Genomic DNA, 26825 nt, shown 5'->3' on the forward strand with positions numbered 1-26825 from the left:
ATGTTCAAGAAGATAAGTAAAGATTGAACATGCTGTGTAGAGACATGAGGAAGGAAAGAAGGAAGGAAGGGAGGGAGGGAGGAATGGAGAAAGAGAGAGTAGAAGGGAGGGAGAGAGAGAGGGAGGGAGGGAAGGAGGGATGGAGGGAGGGAGGAAGGAAGAAAGGAAAGCAGGCAAAGAAAAAGAGACAGGGAAAGAAAGAAAGAGAAAGAAAACAAAAGGAAAAGGGAGGGAGAAATAGAACTTACAGAGATAAAAACTTCAATGTCTAAGATAAAGAATACACTGGATGGAATTAATGGCAGATCAGAAATCACAGAAGAAGAGTGAACTTGAAGAATAACAATAGAAACTATTCAAAATTAAACACAAAGAATAAAGAATTTTTAAAAATCAAGGCAAATCACTGAGATGTGAAAGAACTCCAAGTAGCCAAATATACATGTAATTGGAGTCCCTGAGGGAGAGGAAAAAGAAGGAAAAAGGAAGAAAAAATATTTGAAGAAATAATGACCAAAATTTTTCCAAATTTGAAGAAAACTATAAAAGCACAAATCCAAAAAGTTTAAGAATCCCAAGCACACCAAGGCACGTTATAATCAAATACTAAAAATGAGAGATAAAGAGATAATCTTATAAGCAACCAGAAGGTAAAAAAGAGACACACTATAAACAGAAAATGAAAAAAAAAAAAGATGATGGCAGATTTCTCAGGAAAAACAGTGCAAGTCAGAAGACAACATAGGAACATCTGTGAAGAAGTAAAAGGGGGGAAAAAACTGTCACCTTAGAATTCTTTACCCAGTCATCATTCCAGAAGGAAGGCAAAATAAAGACTTTTTCAGATATACAAAGCTAAAAGTATTTGTCACCAGCAGAAATGTGAAAAGAAGACCTTTATGCAGAAAATGAATGATGCCAGATGGAAATCTGACTTCACACAAAAAAATGAAGAGCACCAGAAATGGTAACTATGTGGGTAAATATAAAGACCTTTTCTATTATTTAAATTTCTTTTAAAAATAATCAACTGTTTAAAGCAATAATAATCACAATGTATTATAGGTTTATAAAATATGTGGTATGATGACAATAGCACAAAAGCTGAGAGGAGAGAAATGGAAGGATCCTGAAATGGCACAATATCACATGAAGGGAGACTGTGATAGAAAAATATCAATACGGTAGATTTAAACCCAAACATATCAATAATCAAATTAAATATAGTTGGCTAAAACAACTCAATTAAAAGGCAGAGATGGGCAGTGGATTAGACCCAGCTACAGGCCGCCTACAAGAAACCAACTTTAAATATAAAGACACAAATAGATAAACAGATGTGGAAGCGAGGGCAAGGTACAAGGATGCCCCACTTTTGACACAGGCCACTGAGAGACCACACTAACTTCCCTCCACATTACTTGCCATTGTATGCAGGTCCGCTATCCACACTTCCTCCGTAACCTGTAGCCTCACAATAGGGGGGAGCCCAGCCGCTGTCACAGTGACAATTCTTATTGCTGTTACATACCTTCAAAACAAAATACCACTTTTGTTAATTGTGAATGTTGCTCTACATGATGAACCCAAGAATAGAAACCAAGAGAAAAATCTAAATTCATGCAAATCCATAGACACTTTTTAAGAATGAACAATTTATCAGGTATCTAAATTCCCCAATATCTAAAAATCTAGGAAGTCTTACAGAGAATCCTCACTAAGAATTCTCATTATTCAGCATTACTTTCATGAACAAACCAAAAGAAGCTATTACCTACCCCATGTCCATGACACTTTTTCTGAATATCACAGTCATAATTCAGAACAGATGCATTTACACATTGGAAATTTCTACAGATCTGAAAAAAAAAAAGAAGTAATGAGTAAAGAAAACTTGAACACATTAATAAACTAGCCAGAGAAAAACACAGATCTGGCTGTAGATTATTTCATAGGTGAATTCTTTCACACTTTAAAGGAATAGTTAATTCTCATATCACATATTTGAAAATTTAGAAAAATAAGTGAAATTAACTAATTTGGATAGAACTAATGACCAAAGATGACACAAAGGCCAAAAACAAAGATAAAACTATAATCTATCCTTCCATACATATATAGATGTGAAAATCCAAAGTAAAAAATTCACAAATGGATCTTTTCAACTCAGAGATGATCCCACTACTACAGAAAAGGATCAATGATAGGAAATCTATTATTATAATACCTTACATAAGTTGTCATTATTAAAATAAATACCAAAAAAGCATTTGAGGGCTTCCCTGGTGGCGCAGTGGTTGAGAGTCCGCCTGCCGATGCAGGGGACATGGGTTCGTGCCCCGGTCCAGGAAGATCCCACATGCTGCGGAGCGGCTGGGCCCGTGAGCCATGACCGCCGAGCCTGCGCGTCCAGAGCCTGTGCTCCACAATGGGAGAGGCCACAGCAGTGAGAGGCCCGTGTACCGCAAAAAAAACAAAAAGCATTTGCTAAAATTTGACAGTCATGTTAATTTTTAAAATTCTTTCCAAAATAAGAATAAAAGGATACTTTGTTGACAAGACAAAACCTGTCTTCCAATATCATGACTAATTATGAAACTAATTCATGCAAATATACAGACATTCTTTTTAAGAGACAAAATTGAAATGACTCCATGATATTTTAATTTTTATGGCAAAACAAATGACAAACTGTAAAAAATATTTACAACAGACATAACTGACTATCAGTTAATATTCTTTATATATGAGGAGCCTGTAAAAACAATAACAAAGATAACCCAACAGAAAAACAGAAAGATATGAATATGGACTTAGCAGAATAAATGAATATGGATATGAATATGAATATGGCCCGTAAGATTTCTGCTGAGAAATCCATTGATAGCCTTGTACAGTTTCCTTTGTAAGCTGCAAGTTTCCATTTTCTTGCTGCATTTTCTTTAATTCTTTTTCTTTAATTTTAATTCTTTTTCTTTAATTTTAATTTTTTCTTTAATTTTTGACAGATTTATTATAATGTGTCTTGAAGAAGATCTCTCAGTTGAGCTTGTTTGATGACCCATTTGCTTCATGAACTTGGATATCCAATTCTCTCCTCAGCTTTGGGAAGTTCTCAGCCATCATTTCATTAAATGAGCTTTCTGCCCCCTTCTCCCTAGTTTCCTCTGGAACTCAATAATTCACAAATTGCTTCTTTTGATGTTATGCCATAGATCACATCAGCTTCCTTCACGCTTTTTCATTCTTTTGTTATTCTTTTCCTCCGAATGGATCATTTCAAAGTTCCTATCTTCCAGCTCACAGATTCTTTCTTCTGCTTCATGCATTCTAAGATTGATGCTCTCTATTATATTCTTTTTCATTTCATCCATTATATCCTTCAGCTCCAGAATTTGTTTGGTTCTTTTTTTATGATTCCTATCTCTTTGTTAAACTTGTCATTTTGTTCGTGTATTGCTTTCCTGATCTCATTAAATTGTCTTTTCTGTGTTCATTGAGCATCCTTCAAACAGCTATTTGAATTCTTTATTGGTACATTACAGATCATCATGTCTTTGGGATCAGTTACTGGAAGATTACTGTGATCCTTTGGTGTTGTCATCTTTCCTTGACTTTTCATGTTCCTGGAAGTTCTGCATTACTATCTTTACATCTGAAGTAGCAGTCAACTCCTCCAGTCTTTACTACCTTTATGAGAGAAATACCTTCTTTCAGTCCTGCCAGGGATTCTGAGGCTTTCTCAGATTCTCTAGGACATGCCCGCTCCATACTTCTTGCTCCCTCTTAGGGAAGAATTCTTAAGCCTATTCTCTTCTCTCAATCCTGCAACACGCCAAGCCAAGTGCTGACAACCCTCTCCAGAGCTGGAGCTCAAATCTGCGTTCCCTCTCTGGCCAGCAGTTTCTAGCTGGCTCTCTGCACATGCTCACTAGCTGTCTGCAAAAGCTCACTCTTGCACCACTGTTGGGAGGGCATGTAGGGTGCTGGCCACAGGGTGAAGGGTATCTGGGTAAGGCATGCAGCGAGCTGGAGGTGCCTGTTGGCCACTTGGGAGGATCTGCAGGCAAAGCATCCCCAGCCGCTCATGGGTGAGCTTCTTGATGGAGTCCACCTCACAGTAGGATCTGCATTTCTTTAATATCCTCTGAGAGTCTTATGTGCCACTCTCCCAGCCTCTTCTCACCTCCCAGTCACTTAAAAGCCTGGGAACGTTATTCTCATGGAAGTTCCTCCACAAGGAAACAATGAAGAAGGGAATAAATATCCCTTGCCAACAATTAGGACAAAACACTGTTGATTTCAAAGTGAGTTACTAAGAGTGTATTTTCCTTCTTATATAGCTTTTGTTTTTACTACAGCTAATCCCTGTCTTTCTTCTTATACAACTGGCCTTTGTCATATCAGTATTCAATCTCTTCACCAAAAAAAAAAGAGGAAGTTCTCATGTCCTTTTCTCTTTCAAGTTTCCTCTTTCTCTAGAAACCTTCCTGCAGGGTCCACTTGCTCCAATCTAAACTGATTACTCTCCTGGCCTGGTACATAGCTTCTATTTTAGAATTTCTCTTTGACGTTCTTCTGTGTCCTAGACTATAATTCTCTTTTTGGTTTACTTCCTCATTTGTTAGAACATTGTGTTAGATGATTTCCTAAGACAGGATAAATAAAGATAAGTTTTCTGAAAAGAAAATTTGAAAAGATACATTGTCTAAAATGTTTTTATTGTGCCCTCTCACTTCATTGCTACTTTGGCTGTGTATAGAATTCTAGGTTGAGAATCTTTCGGAAACATGAATGTGTTGCTCCCTTGGTTTCCAGATTTCAATTCTCAATCTCATCCCTTTATATGTGACCTTTGTTTGTTTGCGGGGGGGGGGGGGGCCGGGAGTTTGTCTCTGGAAGCTATTCTTCACAAGTACTCTGACACAAGTTCGCTTCTCTGTTTTCTTTCTCTAAATTAGAGATTTAAATGAGTTGGATTTTAAAATCTTTAGTTGATCCTTGCAGGCTTTTATCTTCTCTCTCATTTTTCTGTTTCAGTCTTTTTGTTCAGCTTCCTCACAGAATTGTCCAAGTTTATGTAACAATCCATCTATAGTTCAGTTATGCATGCATGAAGGAGAACAGTATACTAGGGTTAAGACAGAGAGACAGACATCTCCTAGGAGGATGACCAAATAATATCAAAAATCTTATCTTCTCATCTCCAACCTGTTCCTAGGGGAACAGGCAGCTGGTTGCTGATGCTTTGTTGACAAGATAGGAGAAGCAGACAGACAGAAGAGCTAGCCTCTCCATTGGTAGAATAAATTTAAGTCCATTTTCAATACTATGCCTCCCACCACCAACCCCTCTCAGCTATAACCACTGTTTCCAAATCACCAATCTGTTTAGGGTTCTGCCAGACTAAGATACAGGCTCTTTGTTCACACCCTATCAGTCTGCACTGTAAGTTGTAGGTCCCACTACTCAGTCAAACTGTCAATACTTTCTCTCCCCTTTCAGTTTCAAAACGTGTTGAAGTTTTTATCTACTGATGAAATCTCATATACTTCACACTTTGGAATCTATTCCCTAATTTGTGCCTTTATATTTTGAGAGATATTGGCAAGGCGAACAGGATAAATGAATATTACAATCCACCATCTTTTACAGATTTTTTTTCCCATTCATTTTCACTCTGAACTTCGTAACTTGTAATAACCGACTGTGATGATTACTCTTCTGTGTCCACCTATATGAGACAGAGGGCACCAGGATCCATGGGTCCAGGAATGAAGGGGTGGAAGTGCAGTGGCACTGCTTACTATTCCTCCTTGTGACCCACTAGCAAAATGTTTGCTTACTGCTCCCAGGACCTTATGCTCTGTTGGCCTAGAAGTCTTAGCTCTAGAGGGAGGAATGCTTCCATCAGGAGACACAACAGTGATGCCACTGAACTGGAAGTTAAGACTTCCAGTTAAGTTCATGCCTCTGAATAAACAAAGAAGGGAGTAACTGTAGGCTGGGGTGACTGATCCTGAGTCACAAGGGGAAATTGGACTGCTACTCCACAATGGTAGTAAGGAAGAGTATGTCTGGAATACAGGAGATCCCTTAGGGCATTTCTTAGTATTATCACACCCTGTGATAAAGACCAATAGAAAACTACAACAACCCAATCCTGGCAGGACTACTAATAGCCCAGAGCCTTCAGGAATGAAGGTTTAGGGCATCCTGCCAAGTAAAGAACCATAATCAGCTGAGGTCCTTGCTGAAGGCAAAGAGAGTACAGAATTAGTAGGGAAGAAGGTAGTTAAAAATACCAGCTATAACTATATTACAGAAACAAAAACTGTAATTATCATGAGTATTTCCTCCTTATTTTGTTATGATATGCCTGTGTGTATATGTGTATCAAATATCTTTTTCTTCTCTCTCTTAGTCCCTTAGGTAACTCACAATGTGTTGACTTTAAGTATTGTTAACTTTACATCACAGGATTTAAGTTACAGGATATTAAGAAAAGTAAACAATGGCCAAAGATTTTATCTCTTCTTCCAAGTAGGATTTAGTGCATTTTCGGTTGTAAGCAGGATACAATGATTGTACACAGTTCTACCATGTTAGGCAGAATTATGACCGTGCTATTGTCTTCAAGATTGTTTTGAAGATTGTTATTGTCTTGGAGATTATGTATGGTTTAAGGAGATGCATATGGACACCAAGCTGACAAGGTGTGGACCTGTGATGGTTAATTTCATGTATCAACTTCACTGGGCCACAGAGTGCCTAGATATTTGATCTAATATTATTCTAGATATTTCTGGATTTTATTCTAGATATTTCTAATATATTCTAGACATTTCTGGATGTTTGGGGATGTGCTTAACACATAAGTTGATCAAATGAGTAAAGCAGATTGTCCATATGTTGGTCTCGTCCAATCAGTTAATGGCCTGCATAAAATGAAAAGGCTGATCCTCCTCCAAATAAGAGAGAATTTCTTCTACCTGCCTGCCCTCTAGGTGGGACATTGGTTTTTTCCTGCCTCTGGACTCAAACCAAATCATAACTCTTTCTGGGACTCAAACCCGCTAGCCTTTGAACTGGAACTACACCACCAGCTCTTCTGGGTCTCCAACTTGCCCACTGAGATCTTGGGATTTCCTATCTTCCATAATTGTGTAAGCTAATTCCTCATAAAAAGCTTTCTAGATATAAACACACACACACACACACACACACACACACACACACACACACCCTTTTGGTTCTGTTTCTCTGGAGAACCCTGACCAATATTTCTTCCTTATGCCCAAACCAAGAATAAACAACCCAAAACAACTGAAATGTACCAATGTTGAGGTAAACCAGACTTTAGCACACCGAGTACAATGCACGACTCAACAGCAAAAGCTACATGGGCAATGAGGCAGGAATGAATATTATCCAACTTCAATGAACTAAAGTCCATTCTAGTGGCTGTCTATTACAGACTCAATGATTGTGTTACCCCCAAAATTCATACGTTGAGGCCCTAATCCACATGTGATGGTATCTGAAGATGTGTAATTAAGGTTTGTTGAGGTCATGATGGTTAAGCCCTGGTCCAATGGGACTAGTGACCTTATATGAAGAGACACTAGAAAGGAGATACTCATGTCTGTGCCTCATGAGATCCTGAACTGGTGCTACACTCAGCTCCAGCCCCTCAAGCCACAGTCAGGAAGCAGTCCAGCACATCCAAGGACCTGGCTGGGGACATGCACATCCATGCCTCAAGAACTAGGCCTACAGACTTCAGTTTTGGCTGTGGAATCTGAAACAGCTCTGGGATTTCATTCCAGCCAATCTCAGTCACAGTCCAGGGCTAGTCCTGCCCATCCAGGGACCCAATTAATGAACAGACAGCAGCCCTCTTAGGTACCTGATGAGAGCCCCACCCGTCTATGCAACTGGTAATAGGCCTGCTGTTTAAGGACCCAACTGTGGACCCTGAGGCAGACCCCTGTCCTGGGGCCACCTCCTGAAAAAGATACTGGAGGAAGTTCAATCCACCCAGGGACCAGGCAGCACCCATGCCCTACCAAGTCCGTGATAAAAAGTTCACCAACTGCAGGCCCTGCTGCACATCCAGAAACAGCTTTGTAACCAGCTCCAAACCAGGCAGACTGAGATCCCAGAGGTAATCCCATCAGCACACAGAACAGACAGGACGTGTTTACCAGCTGAAACCAGTCTGTAAAGACTGGTGCTCCTTCAAATGCACAGACACCAATGCAAGGCTACATGGAAGAATCAAGCAAATATGACAACACCAAAAGAAACTAATAAAGTTCCAATAAATGACCCCAAAGAATGCAGATCTATAGTCTGCCTGATAAAGAACTCAAAATAATCATCATTAAGGAACTGAATGAAATGTGAGAGAACACAGGTAACCAACCCAGCAAAATCAGGAAAACGATGAATGAACATAAAGAGAAGTTTAATAAAGAAATAGAAACCATTAAAAGTAACCAAAAAGAAACCCTACAGAAGAATACAATGACAGAAATGAAAAATTCAGCAGAGAGCTTCAACAACCAACTTAATCACCCAGAGAAAGAATCAGTGAACTCAAAGACAGATCACTTGAAATTAGCCCGTTAGAGAAACAAAAAGAAAAAAAGAATAAAAAAGAGTGAAGAAAGCCAATGTGAATTACGGGACACCATCAAGGAAACAAACATTCGCATCATGGGAGTCCCAGAAAGAGAAGGAAGAAAGGGGCAAAAAGAAAATTTAAAGAATTAATAGCAGGGACTTCCTGGTAGTGCAGGGATTAAGAATCCGCCTGCCAATGCAGGGGATGCAGGTTCGATCCCTGGTCCAGGAAGATCCCACATGCAGTGAAGCAACTAAGCCCATGTGCCACAACTACTGAGCTTACACTCTAGAGCCCGCGAGCCACAACTACTGAGTCCACTCACCACAACTACTGAAGCCTGTGTGCTTAGAGCCCATGCTCCACAGAAAGCCACCACAATGAGAAGCTTGCACACTGCAACGAAGAGTAGCCCCCACTCGCCACGACTAGAGAAAGCCTGCACACAGCAACAAAGACCCAATGCAGCCAAAAATTAAAAAAAAAAAAAAAAAGAATTAATAGCAGAAAACTTCTGAAACCTTGGGAGAATATGGACACTCAGGTACAGGAAGCTCACAGGACCCCAAGCAAGGTCAACCCAAAGAAGATTGCTCTGAGACACATTATAATCAATAATCAAAATATTAAAAGTTAAAGACAAGGAGAGAATTTTAAAAGTAGCAAGAGAAAAATGACTCATCACATATTAGGGAAATCTACCAGCAGCCCAGTATGGCTATCAGTGGATTTTTCTAAAGAAACCTTTCTAAAGAGAGAGTGAGAAGATATATTCAATGTACTGAGTGAAAAAAATTGCCAACCACGAGTACTAACCTGTCCTCCTGAAATGGAAAGTTAAAGACATTTCCAGACAAACAAAGCTAGGGGATTTCATCACCACTAGACCTGCCTTACGAGAAATGATAAAGAGACTTCTTCAAGTTGAAATGAAAGGACACTAAGTAACAATATGAAAACATAAAAAACTGTAAAACTCATTGGTAAAGGTAAATATATAGTCAAATCAGAATATTCTAATACTGTAATGATGGTGTGTAAATCACTTTATCTCAAGTATAAAAGTTTTTTAAAAAATCAAAAATAACTAAAGGTACAATATTGTTTTGGATATGTCTCCTCAGGGAAGGAAAACAAATGGAACTACAGCAAACTAAAAAGCTTTTGCATAGTAAAGGAAACCATCAACAAAATGAAAAGGTCATCTACTGAATGGGAGAAATATTTGCAAATGACATATCTGATAAGGGGTAAATTATCCAAAATACACACACACACACACACACACACACACACACAACTCATATAACTCAACATCCAAAAAACAAACCATCTGATTTAAAAATGAGAAGAGAATCTGAATAGACATTTTTCCAAAGAAGACATTCAGATGGCCAACAAGCATCACATAAAAAGATGCTCAACATCACTAATCATAAGGGAAATGGGCAAATCAAAACCACAATGAGATATTACCTCACACCTGTCAGAATAGCTATTATCAAAAAGACAATAAATGACAAGTGTTGCCAAGGATGTGGAGAAAAAGGAACTCCTGTGCACTGTTGGTGAGAATATAAATTGGTGCAGCTGCTATGGAAAACAATATGGAGGTCCCTCAAAAAATTAAAAATAGAACTATTATATGACCCAGAAGTTTTACTTCTGGGTAGTTTTACAAATAAAACAAAAACACTAATTTAAAAAGATATATGCACCCCTATGTTCATATGCACACACACACATACACATGCACACAATGAAATATTACTCAGCCATAATAAGAATGTTGCAACAACGTGGATGGACCCAGAGGGTATTATGCTAAGTGAAATAACTCAGAGAAAGACAAATACCATATGATTTTACTTATATGTGGAATCTAAAAACCAAAACAAATGAACAAACATAACAAAGTAGAAACAGAGTCACTGATAAAGAGAACAAATAGGTGGCTGCCAGAGGGGAAGAAGGTGGGGGAATGAGTGAAATAGGTGAGGGAAATTAAGAGACACAAACTCCAAATGAGGCATGGGAATGAAATGTACAGCAAGGGGAATATAGTCAATAATAACATAATATCTTTGTATGGTGACAGTTGGTAACCAGAGTTATCATGCTGATAATTTCATAACAATTGAAAATATTGCATCACCCTGTTGTGCGCTAGGAACTAACATAGTTTTGTAGGTCAACTATACTTCAAAACGCAAACAGACAAACTCATAGAAAAAGAGATCAGATTTGTGGTTACCAGAGGTGGGGTTTGGGGGAGAGAGAACTGGATGAAGGGGGTCAAAAGGTACAAATTCTAGTTATAAGATAAGTAAGTACTAGGGATGAATGTACAACACGATTAATGCAATGAACACTGCTGTGTGTTACATATGAAAGTTGTTACAAGAGTAAACCCTAAGAGTTCTCATCACAAGAAGAAAGTATTTCTTTAATTTTGTATCTATATGAGATGATGGATGTTCACTAAACTTACTGTGATAATCATTTCATGATGTAGGTAAGTCAAACCATTATGCTGTACACCCTAAACGTATACAGTGTTGTACGTCAATTATACCTCAATAAAAATGGAAGAAAAAATGATGAAAAAATAACTACAGGTACAATAATTTGTTAATGGATGCACAATATAAAAAGATGTAAAGTATGACATCAATAGCATAAAATATAAGGAAAGGAGAAGTAAAAGTGTAGAGCTGTGTATACAATTGAAGGTAAGTTGTTATCAGCTTAAAATAGACTGTTATAGCTATAAAATATTTTATGTAAGCCTTATGGTAACCACAAAGGGAAAAAACTTAAACACAAAAGATAAAGAGAAAGGAATTAAAACATGCACTACAAAAAAATAAATCACAAAAGACAGAAAGAGAGGGGCAAAAGAACTAAAAAACAGTCAACAAACACTTAACAAACTGACAGTCAGTAGGTCTTTACCTATCAATAATTAAATACTTTAAACATAAATGAACGAAATTCCCGTATCAAAAGACACAAAGTGGTTAAATGGATTAAAAAACCAAGATCTAACAATATGTTGCCAACAAGAGACTCACTTTAGCTTGAAGGACATACATAGGTTGAAAGTAAAGAGATGGAAAAAGATATTCTATGCAAATGGTAACCAAAAGAGAGCAGAAGTAGCTACACTTATATCACATATAATAGACTTTCAGTCAAAATCAATCACAAGAGACAAAGAAGGTCATTACATAGTGATAAAGGGGTCAATTCATCAAGAGGGTATAACAATTATAAGTATATATACACCCTACATTGGAGCATCTAATATTTAATGCAAATAGTAACAGAACTAAAGGGAGAAATAGACAACAATACAATAATAGTATAGGGGACTTCAGTTTCAATATTGGATGGATGATCCAGACAGAAATGTAATAAGGAAACAGACCTGAAGAACGCAACAGACCAAAATGGACCAAAAGACATAGACAGAACATTCCATGCAATAGCAGCAGAATACATATTTGGTATGTATTCTGTACATACATATTCTGTATGTATCCATTCCACAGGATAAATCATATGCTGGGCCACAGAGCAAGACTTAAGAAGATCGAAATCTCATCTGGTCTCTATCTTGACCACAGTGGTATAATTAGAAATCAGTAACAGAAAGAAAACTGGAAAAGTCACAAAAATATGGAAATTAAACAACACATTCCAGAACAACCAATCCTGCCATTTGCAACAACATGGATGGACCTTCAGGGCATTCAGACTACGAGAAATAAGTCTGATAGAGAAAGAAAAATACCATATGGTCTCACTTATATGTGGAATCTTTTAAAAAGCTGAACTCAGAAACAGAGAGTGGAAGGGTGGTTGCCAGGGGCCAGGGAAGGGGAGAAATGGGAAGTCACTGGTCAAAGGGTACAAACTTCCAGTTATAAGATGAACAAGTCCTGAGGATCTAATATTCAGCATGGTGATTATAGTGAACAATACCATATTATATACTTGAAAGTTGGTAATAAGAGAATAAATCTTAAATGTTCTCACCACAAAAAAAGTTCTATTTATGTGAGGTGATAGATGTGTTAACTAACCTTATTGCGATAATTATTTCACAATATATATGTGCATCAAATCATCACATTGTGTACCTTAAACTTACACAATGTTATAAATTGATTGTATCTCAATAAAGCTGGGCTTGGCGGGGGTGGGCGGAGAGGGGACCAACAAGGGAGAAGAAGAAATGAAAGATACAGGAAAAGAACCACAGGGGCATTATCTCAGATTCTGGGTTCCAAAGCTCTTTATTTGATTCTGTGGTTTGAATCAGTAAATTTCCTGCTATGCTTTAATTCAGTCTTAGCTGAGTTTTTGTGAGATTTAAGAGTACTGACTATTGGGGCTTCTCTGGTGGCGCAGTGGTTGAGAGTCTGCCTGCCGACGCAGGGGACACGGGTTCGAGCCCTGGTCTGGGAAGATCCCACGTGCCGCGGAGCGACTAGCCCCGTGAGCCACAAATACTGAGCCTGCGCGTCTGGAGCCTGTGCTCCGCAACGAGAGGCTGCGATAGTGAGAGGCCCGCGCACCGCGATGAGGAGTGGCCCCCAGTTGCCGCAACTAGAGAAAGCCCTCACACAGAAACGAAGAGCCAACACAGCCATAAGTAAATAAATAAATAAATAAAATTTAAAAAAAAAGAGTACTGACTATAATCCACAGAGTAAAATTTCTTAAATTAAAAAAGCCTAAGTATACAGCTTCAGAAATATAAAAGTATATTGACCAGCACACAGAATCCAGGAATAAATCTACATAACCAGTATTTGCTCCTGGAATGTAAAGACAATTTAATGTTGAGGAATTTATCAATATAACCCAGTACATTAATAAGTCAAAGGAAAATATGTAGTGATTATTTAAATAGCTGTTGAAAAAACTACTTATAAAAATTTTAATCTATTTGTTCTTTTATTCTTATTAATCACAACTAAAACGATTCTCCATTAAATGAAAAATACTACCTACCCCAAGCCAATAGCCAAAATCATATATAACCTTGGAAGGCTAGATGCATTCCCAGTCAAGTTAGGGAGAAGACAAAGAAGTACACTATTATCATTATTATTTAAAATTATCCTGAAAGCTCTATGATTGCAATTACACAAGAAAATAAATCCAGATTGTAAGTATCAGAAAGGAAATCAACTTTCTATCATTTACAGATGATTGTTTACCTAGAAAATTTTAGTACAATCAACAATAAAAATATGTGACACTAAGTATATGGCTGGTAACAAAATAAATATATACAAGTGAATATATTTTTCTGAATATCAATAATAGCCAGTAAAAATATAAACAAAACAGTTTCTCTTATCAATAAACACCAATTAGAAAATGTAACATAACAAATTCGAAAACATAATAAGAGGCTATTCATAATAACAATAAAAATATAAAATACCTACGAATAAAACTAACAAAAAATAAAAAGGACCTTTATAACTAAATCTTTAAAATAAGACCCCCCAAAAAATCGAGAGACATACCATGTTCTTCTATGGGAAGACTGAATAATGTAAAGATGTCACTTTTCCCCATTACAAATTTATAAATTTGATTTGATCCCAACCAGAATTCCAAAGCGCTTTTATTTAAAAACTTTTTTTTGCACCTTGACAAAATGATCTCAAGTTCATCTGGAATAATAAATGAATATTAATAGCCAAGAAAACTATGAAAAAAGAATGAGGGGGCATTTGTATGACCAGATAATAAAAATATATTATAAAACTGACAAAAACTAAAAGAAGGCAATACGGACACATGAGTAGTCAGACCAATCAGTGGACATTAAGAGAAAAAGCAGAAATCAAGCCCAAGTATATGTAAAAATTTAATAAGTAATTTAAATAAGATTTCAAATTAAAAGAGAGATTATAATTGAGGTGATGGCAAATAACAAACCATTCTGAAAAAAAGTAACATTAGAAATCAGCATATAGTCATCATCTCTGAATGAATAAAATGAAAAAGGAAAAAAAGAAGAATGCCAACCTCATACTATACACTCCATATTCCCCTGGATTAAAGAGTTAAGTATTAAAAAAAATTTTTAATCTACTAGAAAATAATGCTCTGATACTATACTAAGAAAGTCTTGTAAAACACGTAAGTAAAGTTGGAAACCATAAAGGAAAGGAATAATAGATTTGTTTACATAAAAATGTAAACATGGCAAAAAAATACTAAAAACAAAAGGAAGAGGCAAGTAATAACTGGGCAAATATATTACACGTATTACATCTTATATGACATAAGTTAAAGTTCTTTAAAATCAATAAGAAAAACACATCAATTTTTAAATGAACAAATAACATCGACAAGCAAATCACAAAAGAAGGAATAAATATATGCAGACAAAAAATTCAACATCACTAATAATCGAGAAAGAGTAAAAAGAAAATTACCAAATGAAAGTTTAAAAACAATAGCACCTAATCCTGACTAGGATATAGAGAGTTAAAACATTTATTATTGAAAACTGCTTGGAAGATAAACTAATAAATACTTTTCTAAAGAGAAATGTGGCAAAACTATACCTAAAACCTTAAAAGTACACACTCCCTTATAGTAATTTAACCTCAGAAAATAATCAGGATATTGTGAAATTTTTTAGAAAGCCATTTACCTCAGCATTGTTTATAGTAACTGCAGCAGTTGAGTTTATGGCATGGCAAGGGCAGGCACAAGAATACCAGGGTCTTTTTGGTAAGAAGTGAGGGGCAACAGAATTGGAACTGAAAACTTGGTAGAAACTGAGGTAACTTGCGGGTCCCTCTGTCTTTTTCATGTGTCCCATAGTCAATTGATTGTGTTCGCTCTCCCCTCCCTTACTCTCCCATGAGTTGTTTTCTTCAACTTGTTCAACAATCCTGCTCCCTCCGTCTCTTGTATACAGCTGAAGCTCACCATAACCCTTCTAGCCCTCCTCCTACATCATGCTACCTCTCAAAGAATTCGTAGTTTCAGCGCTACTCTTAACTACCTTTCTTTACTTATATATTCCCCCCCAAGAAAGGAATTAGGCCTAGCTCCTCTCATCCGGGACCACTGGTAGTAAGTCAGCGGCTAACTCTTGGCTCACACTGGATCCAAACAGCTGTGGCCAGGGTAGCAGGATGCATGGGCAGGACAAGCGTTATGACATTTCTAGTACAAAGACACGGATGCATGCACACATACACGCATACACACACACACACACACACACACACAAAATCCTGGAAATCTCAGTAATAGCAGCCTGGCTAATAAATTATAGCACATTGATGGGGAGGGGGGGATATGCCCAGTATATTACAACATAGAAAACACAGGTTATAATATATGACCCCAATGAAGAAATCGGGATAACAGAATTATAGTTGTTCTTTTTTTTTTAATGGATGCAGAAGTCTCTTTAATGAAATTGTGGAAATTATCCAATGAGATGCAGATAATGAATACTCTAATCTAAGCAGATCCAGTGACCATGATGAAAACTGATCATTTCTGAAGTTAAAAAAAGCATTATATGAAACTAACACGGCATTGTAAATCAACTATACTGCAATAAAAATTTTTTTAAAAAAAGAAAGCATTATACGGCTATAAATCATCAGGAGGCATAGCTGTTCTTATTTTTATTCTTGGTAGCTTTCTATTTTCCCAAATCTCTACAATAAACAGAGGTTTCTTTTATACCCAGAAAAGAACCACTAGCTTTATATAATGATTGTTTTAATTTTTAAAATTTTACTTTGTTTTTAGAAAACATTATGATTACCTTTCCAACGCCACATCTGGTGCCTTCATTCACCATGCCAGGATCGGGAACATCTGACCCAAGCTGGAAATCCACACCCCAACATTTGGTGCCTCTCCCAGGAGTCTGAATAATAGCAGGCACAATTCCAAATACAGGCAATTCTTGTACATTCTCACATTGAAGCTTTCCACACAAAGCATTCCTGGAAAGATAAATAATGCAAACTACAATGCATCCAGTGTAGATACAAAAGAAAAATTATATATTTTTTGTATATAGGTAGGGAGTTTATTGCTGTTTTTAGCTAAAGGGAATCTCAACAGAAAAAGTGTGTGGAAGCAACAGAGATCAAAGTAGCTCTCTTTAAATATGGCAGAGAAGAGGTAAGTGGATGCAAAGATGCAAACTAGTGGGGTACCAGGGGGTGTGGATGCTGACACGTAATAATCTCTCTTCACTACCTGCCTAGGGCTCAAAAAAGTCTAACTAATAAAGTTGTTTTTAAATGTGATATAATTTTATAAATGCTTTTACACAGAAAATAATAGAACTATAGCAAAATTCAATTGTGTCTTCTTACAGAGTTATAGTAAAAAGAAACCTAGATTTTGTAATGTTAAATAAGTATGACAGGACTCCACCTTTCTTCACTTGGCTACCTCTTACTTAAAGACTCAATTCATTAACTCATTAATTCACTAATTCAATTCACTAATTCAGTAACAACGCTATGAAGACTTCCCTGACTACAATTCCTATTACAAGGCTATGTGAGTTAAATGTCCTTCCTACAGCCCTTCAGGATACAATAAGTATCTGTAACATCAACTCTTATGATGCTGTATTGAAATTTCCTATTAAATTGATTGTCCTTGTCTTTTTCTTTTTTTTTTTTTTTGGCTGCGTTGGGTCTTCATTGCTGCGCACGGGCTTCCTCTAGGTGTGGCGAGCGGGGGCTACTCTTCGTTGCAGTGCACGGGCTTCTCACAGCGGTGGCTTCTCTTGTTGCGGAGCACGGGCTCTAGGTGCACGGCTTCAGTAGTTGTGGCACGCGGGCTCAGTAGTTGTGGCGCACTGGCTTAGTTGCTCCGTGGCATGTGGGATCTTCCCGGACCAGGGCTCAAACCCGTGTCCCCTGCATTAGCAGGCGGATTCTTAACCACTGTGCCATGAGGGAAGTCCTAACTGATTGTCTTTTGATCCAAGCACCTACCCTATTCTTAAATCTCCCTTATGCTATCACTGCCAAGTCATTATAGGATACTGTTTTCCAATTCCTCTAATTCATCACCTCCTAAATATTCTCATACCGGTTATCATATCTTTTACTTCTTGAGTTAAAATCTTTCTCCCTATAACTTTTCCTCATTGGTCCCAGATCTTCGACATGAGACCACACAGATAATGTCTTTTCTTTACTCCTCATGGCAGCTTTTTAGGACAATTATCACGTAGGTCCTAATTACTTACTTCACAGGACAATAGTCTACAATCATTTCTCATGCAACAAGGAAGCTCCCCTCCAAATATGTTCTAGTTTGTCTCACTCCCTCTTGAAGCACAGTGCTCGGAGTAAAATATGAAATTTCAGTTACAGCTTGACAAGCAAAGAACAAGATGAATTGTCATTTCCTTTATTCTAGATACTGTACTTCTATGAAGCCCAGGATGATAGTAGCTCTTATGGTAACTACATTACATCATTGATGTCCTTGAATTTATCCTCAGCTAACACCTCTATTTACTTTTTGCACGTGCTGCTATTAAGCCTCCTCTTCCTTCCATCTTTCACTTAAGAGTTAGTTATTTTGTCCCATCTTTACATTTATTCTTATGTCACCGTTTACTCACGAGGCAACCTGAGTAAAGTGCCTAAACTTTCTTAAGTTCAGTTTCTTCATCTGAAAAACAAGACCTAAATAATGATGCCTATCTCACATAATTAGTTGAAATTAGATATGAAAACCTCTAAAACAAAGCACAGCAGAAAGCAGATCTCAGTTAGCATCTACTGGAACCTACCAAAATTCATGCCGCTATGATATACTTAATGTCTCATGTAGTCTTAGTGACATATTAAGAAGTAAAAGGAAAATACTCTTAACGTATTAAAACTGTCACAAATCATTAAAAGGATAGTCACTTCAACAGAAAAAAATTAGCAAAGATGCAAATAGGCAATTCACAAAATAAGAAATGCAAACAGCCTACAAAGCTAAGAGATGCTCATTGTTATAGTAATAAAAATTATATTGCAAGCACCAATAGAATAACCGCTTCAGGCAAGGATCATCAATGCACGCTTAAACCATGAGGTGAAACACTGGTGGGGAACTGGATATTTATATGATACAAAATCATCACTCCACATATTACTTGATAGTTGCAGTGGGAAAGACCTAACTTCACAAGAGCAAGATCTGGTCATTGCCACTTAGTAACAGTAATAATAAGACAATCCAGAATTATGTGCCTCCTTGACATCATCTACCACTTACGAAGTATTCAAATACTTAAGAAGTATTCAAAATGTTTAACCTGAATCTAATTAAGACTTTAGATTTAACTTCTGATGTATAGAAAATTCAGGGAATAAAGACACAAGTTAAGCAACGTTGAGAAGAAACTACCAAACAAATCCAGAACATGGGCCACCCTAAAAGACCACTGGCCCGGTCATTTCCTTAGGTCACTGTCATTGAAAAGAAAAAAATAAATAAACTGAAGAAGAATATTTTAGATTAAAAGTGACTTAAGGGCTTCCCTGGTGGCGCAGTGGTTGAGAGTCCGCCTGCCGATGCAGGGGACACGGGTTCGTGCCCCTATGCCGGAAGATCCCACATGCCGCGGAGCGGCTGGGCCCGCGAGCCATGGCCGCGGAGCCTGTGTGTCCGGAGCCTGTGCTCCGCAACGGGAGAGGCCACAGCAGTGAGAGGCCCGCGTACAGCAAAAAAAAAAAAAAAAAAAAAAAAAAAAAGTGACTTAAGTGTGGATTCCCTGGTGGCACAGTGGTTAAGAATCTGCCTGCCAATGCAGGGAACACAGGTTCGAGCCCTGGTCCGGGAAGATCCCACATGCCGCGGAGCAACTAAGTTGGTGCACCACAACTACTGAGCCTGCGCTCTAGAGCCCGCCAGCCACAACTACTGAAGCCCGCATGCCTAGAGCCCGTGCTCTGCAACAAGAGAAGCCACCGCAATGAGAAGCCCGTGCACCGCAACAAAGAGTAGCCCCGGCTCGCAGCAACTAGAGAAAGCCTGCTCACAGCAACGAAGACCCAACGCAGCCAAAAATAAAATTAATTAATTTTTTTTTTAAAGTGCCTTAAGTGACATGACAACTAAATGCAATGTGTGAACCTTGGTTGAGTCCTGATGTGGGAAAAAAAAAAAAACAGCTATGAAAGACAATTTGAGGACATGGACAATTGGAGAAATGTGAATATTGACCAGGGATTACATGACATTAGGAAACTCTGAATTTTGTGAGGTATGATAACAGTATTGAGAACGGGCTTATATGTTGGAGATGAATACTCAAGAATTTAGGAGTGACGCATCATAATGCTGATAATTTACTTAAAAAGGATTCAGCAAAATCTAGACAAGGTAAATATGATAAAATATTAACAGTGTTTTAATCTAGGATATATGGGTGTTCATCATACTATTCTTTCTACTCCTCTGTGTATTTAAAACTTTTCATTTAAAAAGTTTAACAAACTATTGAGTGTTAAGAATGGCTCAGGATGTATTTGTACAATACAACATGGGGAATATAGCCAATATTCTGTAATAAATGTAAATGGAAAGGAACCCTTAAAAATTGTATAAAAATATTAAAAATGTAAATAAACAAATAGTTTAAAAAGACGACACCATCTATGTTCTGAAAGAGAGGACAGCTCTTTTGGTGAAATGGAACAAGACAATGTGCACAGCAGGGGGTGGGAGTCGGGTGGGGAGTAAGAGTGTATATGTGCATAATGAACTCTGGAAAGGCAGACAAAAAGCTCAAAGACACACCTGAAGAGCAGGGTGGGAAGAGGGAAAAAGAGTAAGAGTGGAAACCACGTTTTCTCTATATCCCTTTAAACATTTTTGAAAAACAACAACAAGAAATTAAATAAGTATTTACAAATTCATTCAAAGCAAGAATGAAATATCTATTTGATGTAACAAATTGGAAAAGTATTTCTTAAGACAATACTCTGACATTGATGAGGGGGTAGTGGAAGTATAAATCAGTCAAACGTTTTGAAGGTCAATTTAGAAGCATCTATGAAGAGCCTTTAAAACTATTTTCCATTTTCTTTTGAGAAAAATCTACTAAAGAAACAATCAGAGACCTAAATACTTAAACTGTATTTATCACAGCCGTGTTTAAAAAAACAAATTACTGGAAACAACATACATTTCTAACATAAGGAAATGGTTAAAAGAAGCTGGGTATATCCTATAAATGCCCTTAATAGAGTGGAAAGTAAATACATCAACTTATAAAACAGTATAAATCATACTATGCAATTTTGTTTATACACACAGATGTGGGTCTCTGAGTATACATATGAGTATGTATATATGTGTATGATACATATTTATATGCTTATGAATACATATGAGAAGGAAATGACAATAAAACTTTAACAGAGTATCTCTGGATGACAGGACCATATATGACCAGTTTCTTGAGACTTTTCTAGATTTTATGTGTTTTCTATGATGGGGATCATTACAAAGAGGGTGATGATGATGATGATGATAAGTCCTACAATGAACCGAGTACTCTTCTTAGTATTAACATCCACCAACCCATTCAGTCTTTAAAACAACACTTAGAAATAGGTACCATTATTATTCCCATTTTACAGAAGAGAAAAATGAAGTATGTAAGCGAAGTAACGTGTCCAAAGTCTCAGAGATCTTAAGTGGTTAAAGCAGTATTCAAACCCAGAGTCTAACTTCAAATGTGTATTCCTAATGACTATATTACATTATCCTTATATTACTATTATAAAATGCTTTTCAAATCAGCTACCCAGTAATTTAAGTTTTGTAAATGTAGTTGCTATATTTTCATCAAGATATTCATAAAAATATGGAAATGGGACCAGGCTAAAGACAAGGATAAGACATATGTAGCAAGCCTCTTCCAGGTCTGCATCAATCCACTTATCCCAAGGTTTAGCTCAGCTCATTCAATTAGTCACACTAATTCCACCCGTTAGATATATCATCTGTTCCTTCATTCATTCAACAAACAGTTAATAGGCACTTACTAAGACAATGTGCCAGGCACTATGTTAAACACAGAATGGACTTTACACTGTCATGACAAGGGTGGTAACCAGATGGTCACTTAAACAAATGAGATGTTTTATGAGACAAATACTACAAAAAAAAATTCCGAAGTATTAAATTTGGTAGTAATGAAAGGACCAGTTCTTCCAGAAGACATAACAATCCTAAATGTGTATGCACCTAATAACATAAACACTGAAGAACACACTTCAAAACACATACAGCAAAAATGTATAGAACTGAAAGGAGAAATAGACAACGTCATAATCACAGCTGGGGATTTTAACACACCTCTCTCAGAAACTGAAGGGCAAACAGATAAACACACACACACCCAAAATATACAAGATTTGAACAAGACCATTAATTAACTTGACATTTATAGAATAATATATCCAACAACTGCAAGATACACTTTTCTTTTTAATTGAACATGGAACATTCACCAAAATAGACCATATGCTGGACACTAATTCAAATCCCAATAAATTGAAAAGAACTGAAATCACAGAGAGTATGTTCTCAATGGAATTAAACTAGAAATCAAAAACAGATAACCAGAATATTCTCAAATATTTGGAAATCAGCAATACACTTTTAATAACACATGAGTCAAAGGAGAAATCACAGTGTAACTTAGAAAATATTATGAACTGAACAATAAGGAAAATACAACACATCAAATTTAATGAAAGAGAAACATACAATTTTTTAAGCAGTTCATCCTTCCTTCAAGTTTCAAATTGCTACTTTTCTCATTTTGATTTAGCCTAATTATGTTAGCCAAGATGGGTCCAATTCCTCCAAGTGCAGGACAGAGCCCTCCTTGGTCTTTTCTAAACACCATAAAAGAATCTTGAAAATGCTGTGCCTATAACTGGTTTTGTATCTGACCTTCCCTTTATCTGGAAAATTACATATTACACTACCTATTGGATTGGCCAAAAAGTTCATTCTGTCAGTGAATATGTTGTTCAATAAAGTTCTTCGTGAAAATTTAAAATGTGTCTTTTATTTGTACTTAAAACCGAACAAACTTTTTGGCCGACCCAATATCTTTTCTAAGGCAGTATCACTTTTAAGTGATTATTCTTGCTAAAGCAATGGTTTTGACATAAAACCTTCCTGTGCAATTTAAATATACTAAAAATTTATTAAGAATAATAGTTTGACTTCCCCAGAAAAAGAGTGCTATATAAATGCAAGAGAACTTATATCTACAACTAGTTTTCTTTTCTTTTCTTTTTTTTTTTTTTTTTTGCAGTATGCGGGCCTCTCACTGTTGCGGCCTCTCCCGTTGCAGAGCACAGGCTCCGGATGCGCAGGCTCAGCGGCCATGGCTCACGGGCCCAGTCGCTCCGTGGCATGTGGGATCTTCCCGGACCGGGGCACAAACCCGTGTCCCCTGCATCGGCAGGCGGACTTTCAACCACTGCACCACCAGGGAAGCCCTACAACTAGTTTTGAGACTATACAAGGTAGTCAAAACAGTTATGTTCATAGCCTCTTTTGAAATACTTTCTTGTTTTTCTAACTTCCTTCAACCTACTCTGTTTTATATATCAAGAAAGGTATATTCTAAATATTCTGTGAAGTATACTTTATGTGGATAACTAATTTGTAAAGAATTAGAACAACATAATTTGGCTAACGTTAAAAAAATAAAAGCACACAGCATTAAGAACATCTATAAGAGGGACATCTGACCCTGTTAAGGAAGTTGAGGAAGTCTTTCTTAGAGAAGCTGTACTTAAAATGGCAGAGACAGGGGAGCATGTCCGGCAGAAGGAACAGCACGTGTCAAGGCCCTGTGGCAGAGGATGACATGTAGACCAGTAGAGCTGAAGTATTTCACATTTAATGGCTCAGTAGAGAAAGATGAGCCTACAAATAAATACATTAAAGGAGCATCCGGAAACAGAAAAAAATACTAGAAGAACATTCTACACAAAAGCCAAGGAAAGGGGTTTCTTCAAGGAGAAAATGGTCAACATAGTTGAATGCTACTGAAAGGTCCAGAAGCATGAAGACCTAAAGATGTCTGTTGGATTTCGGAACACGGAGGTCACGGTTGTTATTTCTTCTTAGTAAGCATTGTTTTACCTCAGTTGCTTAGCCTAATTGGCAGAGCAGGAGGTGAAGTGAGTAGAAGAGAAGCACAGTATTATAGAATAATTCCAATTATGCAAAACGTTAGTGTGTGTATGTATAGTTCACAGAAACAACAAAAAAAGGGAAGACATACACTGAAATTAGTGAATACATACAGACAGAGATTATGGATGACTTTTGTTTATATTTTTGTAATAATATTAATTTTTTTACAATGTGCAAATGTTATAGAAACAAAAAAGGCTTTTAATTTGTCACTTTCAAATTATATAGAGCCAGAAGAAAATGATAAAGTCCAGAATTAATTCTGCAGATACCTTTACGTATGGATTTAGCAGCATAATCTTTTAATGAAAGGAAGAGGGAGATGAGTGTTTATTTGGGCTTCTTATTGTAGAACAGGATAAACAAAAGTAACATTCTAAAAATCATTATATTTTAGACAGGTAACGTCAAAAGGTATGAATAATTTTACCCTTCCTATTCAGAATCTCTCTGAAGTCATGTTTTACAAAATTGTTAAATTTGGAAAGTTAGATGTTTAAGGGGGAGAAAGTTGGCAGTCACAAGGAGCTGTAAAAGATACTAAAGATGACTGATCTCACAACCTTTCATAGTCTTTTATACTCTTGCCTCCACTTACCCAGTGGCACACTTCTTGTATTCATTGCCAGAGAAACCACAATTGCCAAATCTGTCACCTTTGGAATTCACATCAATGAAACAATCCCTTGGAGCAGCCTTGGCTTCTGTAACATCAAAAAAAATTTTTTTTGTACACCTGAAACTAACACAACATTGTAAATCAACTATACTCCAATAAGATTAAAATTAAAAAAAATTTTTTTAAGTTATGGCAATTTAATTCAGAAATACAAGTATTCCCTACAACAGTCCATATGCCTGGATAAACTGCCTCAACACCTCTGAAAAGGTTTCAGGGCCTATAGATAAAAGATTTTGTTCCACATTTTATAATTAACAACAAAATGTGAAAGTAAAGCTTAGATGGTACTTAAAAGTTAGCCTGGACTCGAGCACTCAAGTCCTCAAAGAAGTGTCATTAAACAAGATGAAATTATTAACCATGATGGGACTTCCCTGGTGGTGCAGTGGTTAAGAATCCGCCTGCCAATGCAGGGGACATGGGTTCAAGCCCTGGTCCGGGAAGATCCCACATGCTGCGGAGCAACTAAGCCCGTGAGCCACAACTACTGAGCCCACGAGCCACAACCAGTGAAGCCCAAGCACCTGGAGCCCGTGCTCTGCAACAAGAGAAGCCACCACAAGGAGAAGTCTGCACACGCAATGAAGAGTAGCCCCCGCTCGCTGCAAATAGAGAAAGCCCACGCACAGCAACAAAGACCCAATGCAGCCAGAAATAAATAAATAAATTTATATTAACCATGATGAAATTAAAAAACCATGCACAGTATGGTAGCACTTTCAGCATATTAATTCTCATTGCTCTCAAACACAGGTCTACTGCACCCCTGGTTAGATCAGGCTGGGAGGGTTGGTGAAAACACTTCCAGGTATTATTTTTTTTAACTTACCATATATGGATGCTTAATTTAGTTATTAATTACATTGACAAATAGCCATGACAGCTAATAAAGTATCAATCCATTCTTGTTTTCTTATATTTTATATATGTACCACTTAATGTTTGATTTTTCCACTTAATTATATATTCCTAAAAATATTTTATTTGTAAATATTTTGAAGCCAAAATGGCAGTACATTCTATCAAATAATGGAAATTCATGTGTCTGTCTTACACACCTGATACTACGTTGTTCAGTTTACAAGAAAATGGATATGCGGTGAAAGGAGTTGGAAGAAAAAAGAGGTGGAGGATCAAGTAATCTGAAAATGGGTGCAGAATACTTGCACAGGATAAACGTCACATGGCAATAACTCTAGCAAAGCACATGCTCACACTCACATTTATATTAGGAAAAAGTGACTAAATTAATAACAAGCCCCCCCCAACAATGTGGTTCCTTCGGTCGTCCTAGACTTTTTTGCAGGCCTCTACAAAGATAATATACTTGCTAAATAATAGCATTTGCTTCTCTAAAATGCCTATCTGTAAGTACTTTTTTGGTCTGCAGTAACCTGTCCATTCCTGAAAAATGTATCAGAAGTTCACAGATCTCTACCACTGTGTCCCATGACCTGACTAACATAAATGAAGTCCCATTTCATGCTTAGTCTTCTCTCCTCCGACCCTATCTGATCAAGGTTCCCATGACCCCCTCCTTGGGTTTGATTAATTTGCTAGAGTGGCTCACAGAACTCAGAGAAACATTTTATTCACTAGATTACTGGTGTACTATCAAAGAATATAACTCAGGAACAGCCAGATGGAAGAGATGCATAGGGCAAGGTATAGAGAAAGGGGCTTGGTGGTTCCAGGCCCTGCCAACTGTGACACTCCTGCATCTCCACTTGTTCACCAAGCCAGAAGCTCTCCAAACCCTGTCCTTTTGGGTTTTCATGGAGGCTTCATTACATAGGCATGATTGATTAAATCACTGGCCACTTGTGAGTACGGCAATCTCCAGTCCCAGAGGTGGGGGAACTGAAAGTTCCAACTGATAATCACAGGGTTCGTTCCCTGGCAACCAGCCCCATTCTTAAGTCACTGAGGGGCTTTCCAAAAGTCACTTCATTGACATAACAAAACACTTTTACAGCTCTTATCACTTGGGAAATTCCAAGGGTTTTAGGAGCTCATGCCAGGAACTAGACAAAGACCAATTTTTTTTGGTTTGTTATAAATCACAACAGTCAACACTGCTCTACCTAAAATTATAATTAATCCATATTAAGAGGATGGAGAATGAAAAATGAGCATGAGTAGGATGAGAGCTGACAAGTGTTGAGAGAAGAGAAGGTAAGAAATTAAATTCTCATCCTCTGCAGTGAAAAATTAACAGTTAATACCTAGAATGGAAAAATCAAAAAGTAG

General features: G+C 37.2%; 1 protein-coding gene across 1 annotated transcript in view; it reads right to left on the reverse strand.

The window, feature by feature from the left end:
* Nucleotides 1-26825, reverse strand: part of ADAM9 (ADAM metallopeptidase domain 9) — a 105293-nt gene that overhangs the window by 18135 nt on the left and 60333 nt on the right. Inside the window, exons 15-18 of the mRNA XM_081220689.1 lie at nt 24492-24597; nt 16455-16638; nt 1779-1859; nt 1426-1531 (exon numbers count right to left, since the gene is read on the reverse strand). Of these exons, the coding sequence (XP_081076815.1) occupies nt 1426-1531; nt 1779-1859; nt 16455-16638; nt 24492-24597 (477 nt within the window). The remainder of the gene's footprint in view (nt 1-1425; nt 1532-1778; nt 1860-16454; nt 16639-24491; nt 24598-26825) is intronic.

This window comes from Mesoplodon bidens, assembly GCF_964165515.1.
Source record: "Mesoplodon bidens genome assembly, chromosome: 20".
NCBI classification, from domain to species: Eukaryota; Metazoa; Chordata; class Mammalia; order Artiodactyla; family Ziphiidae; genus Mesoplodon; species Mesoplodon bidens.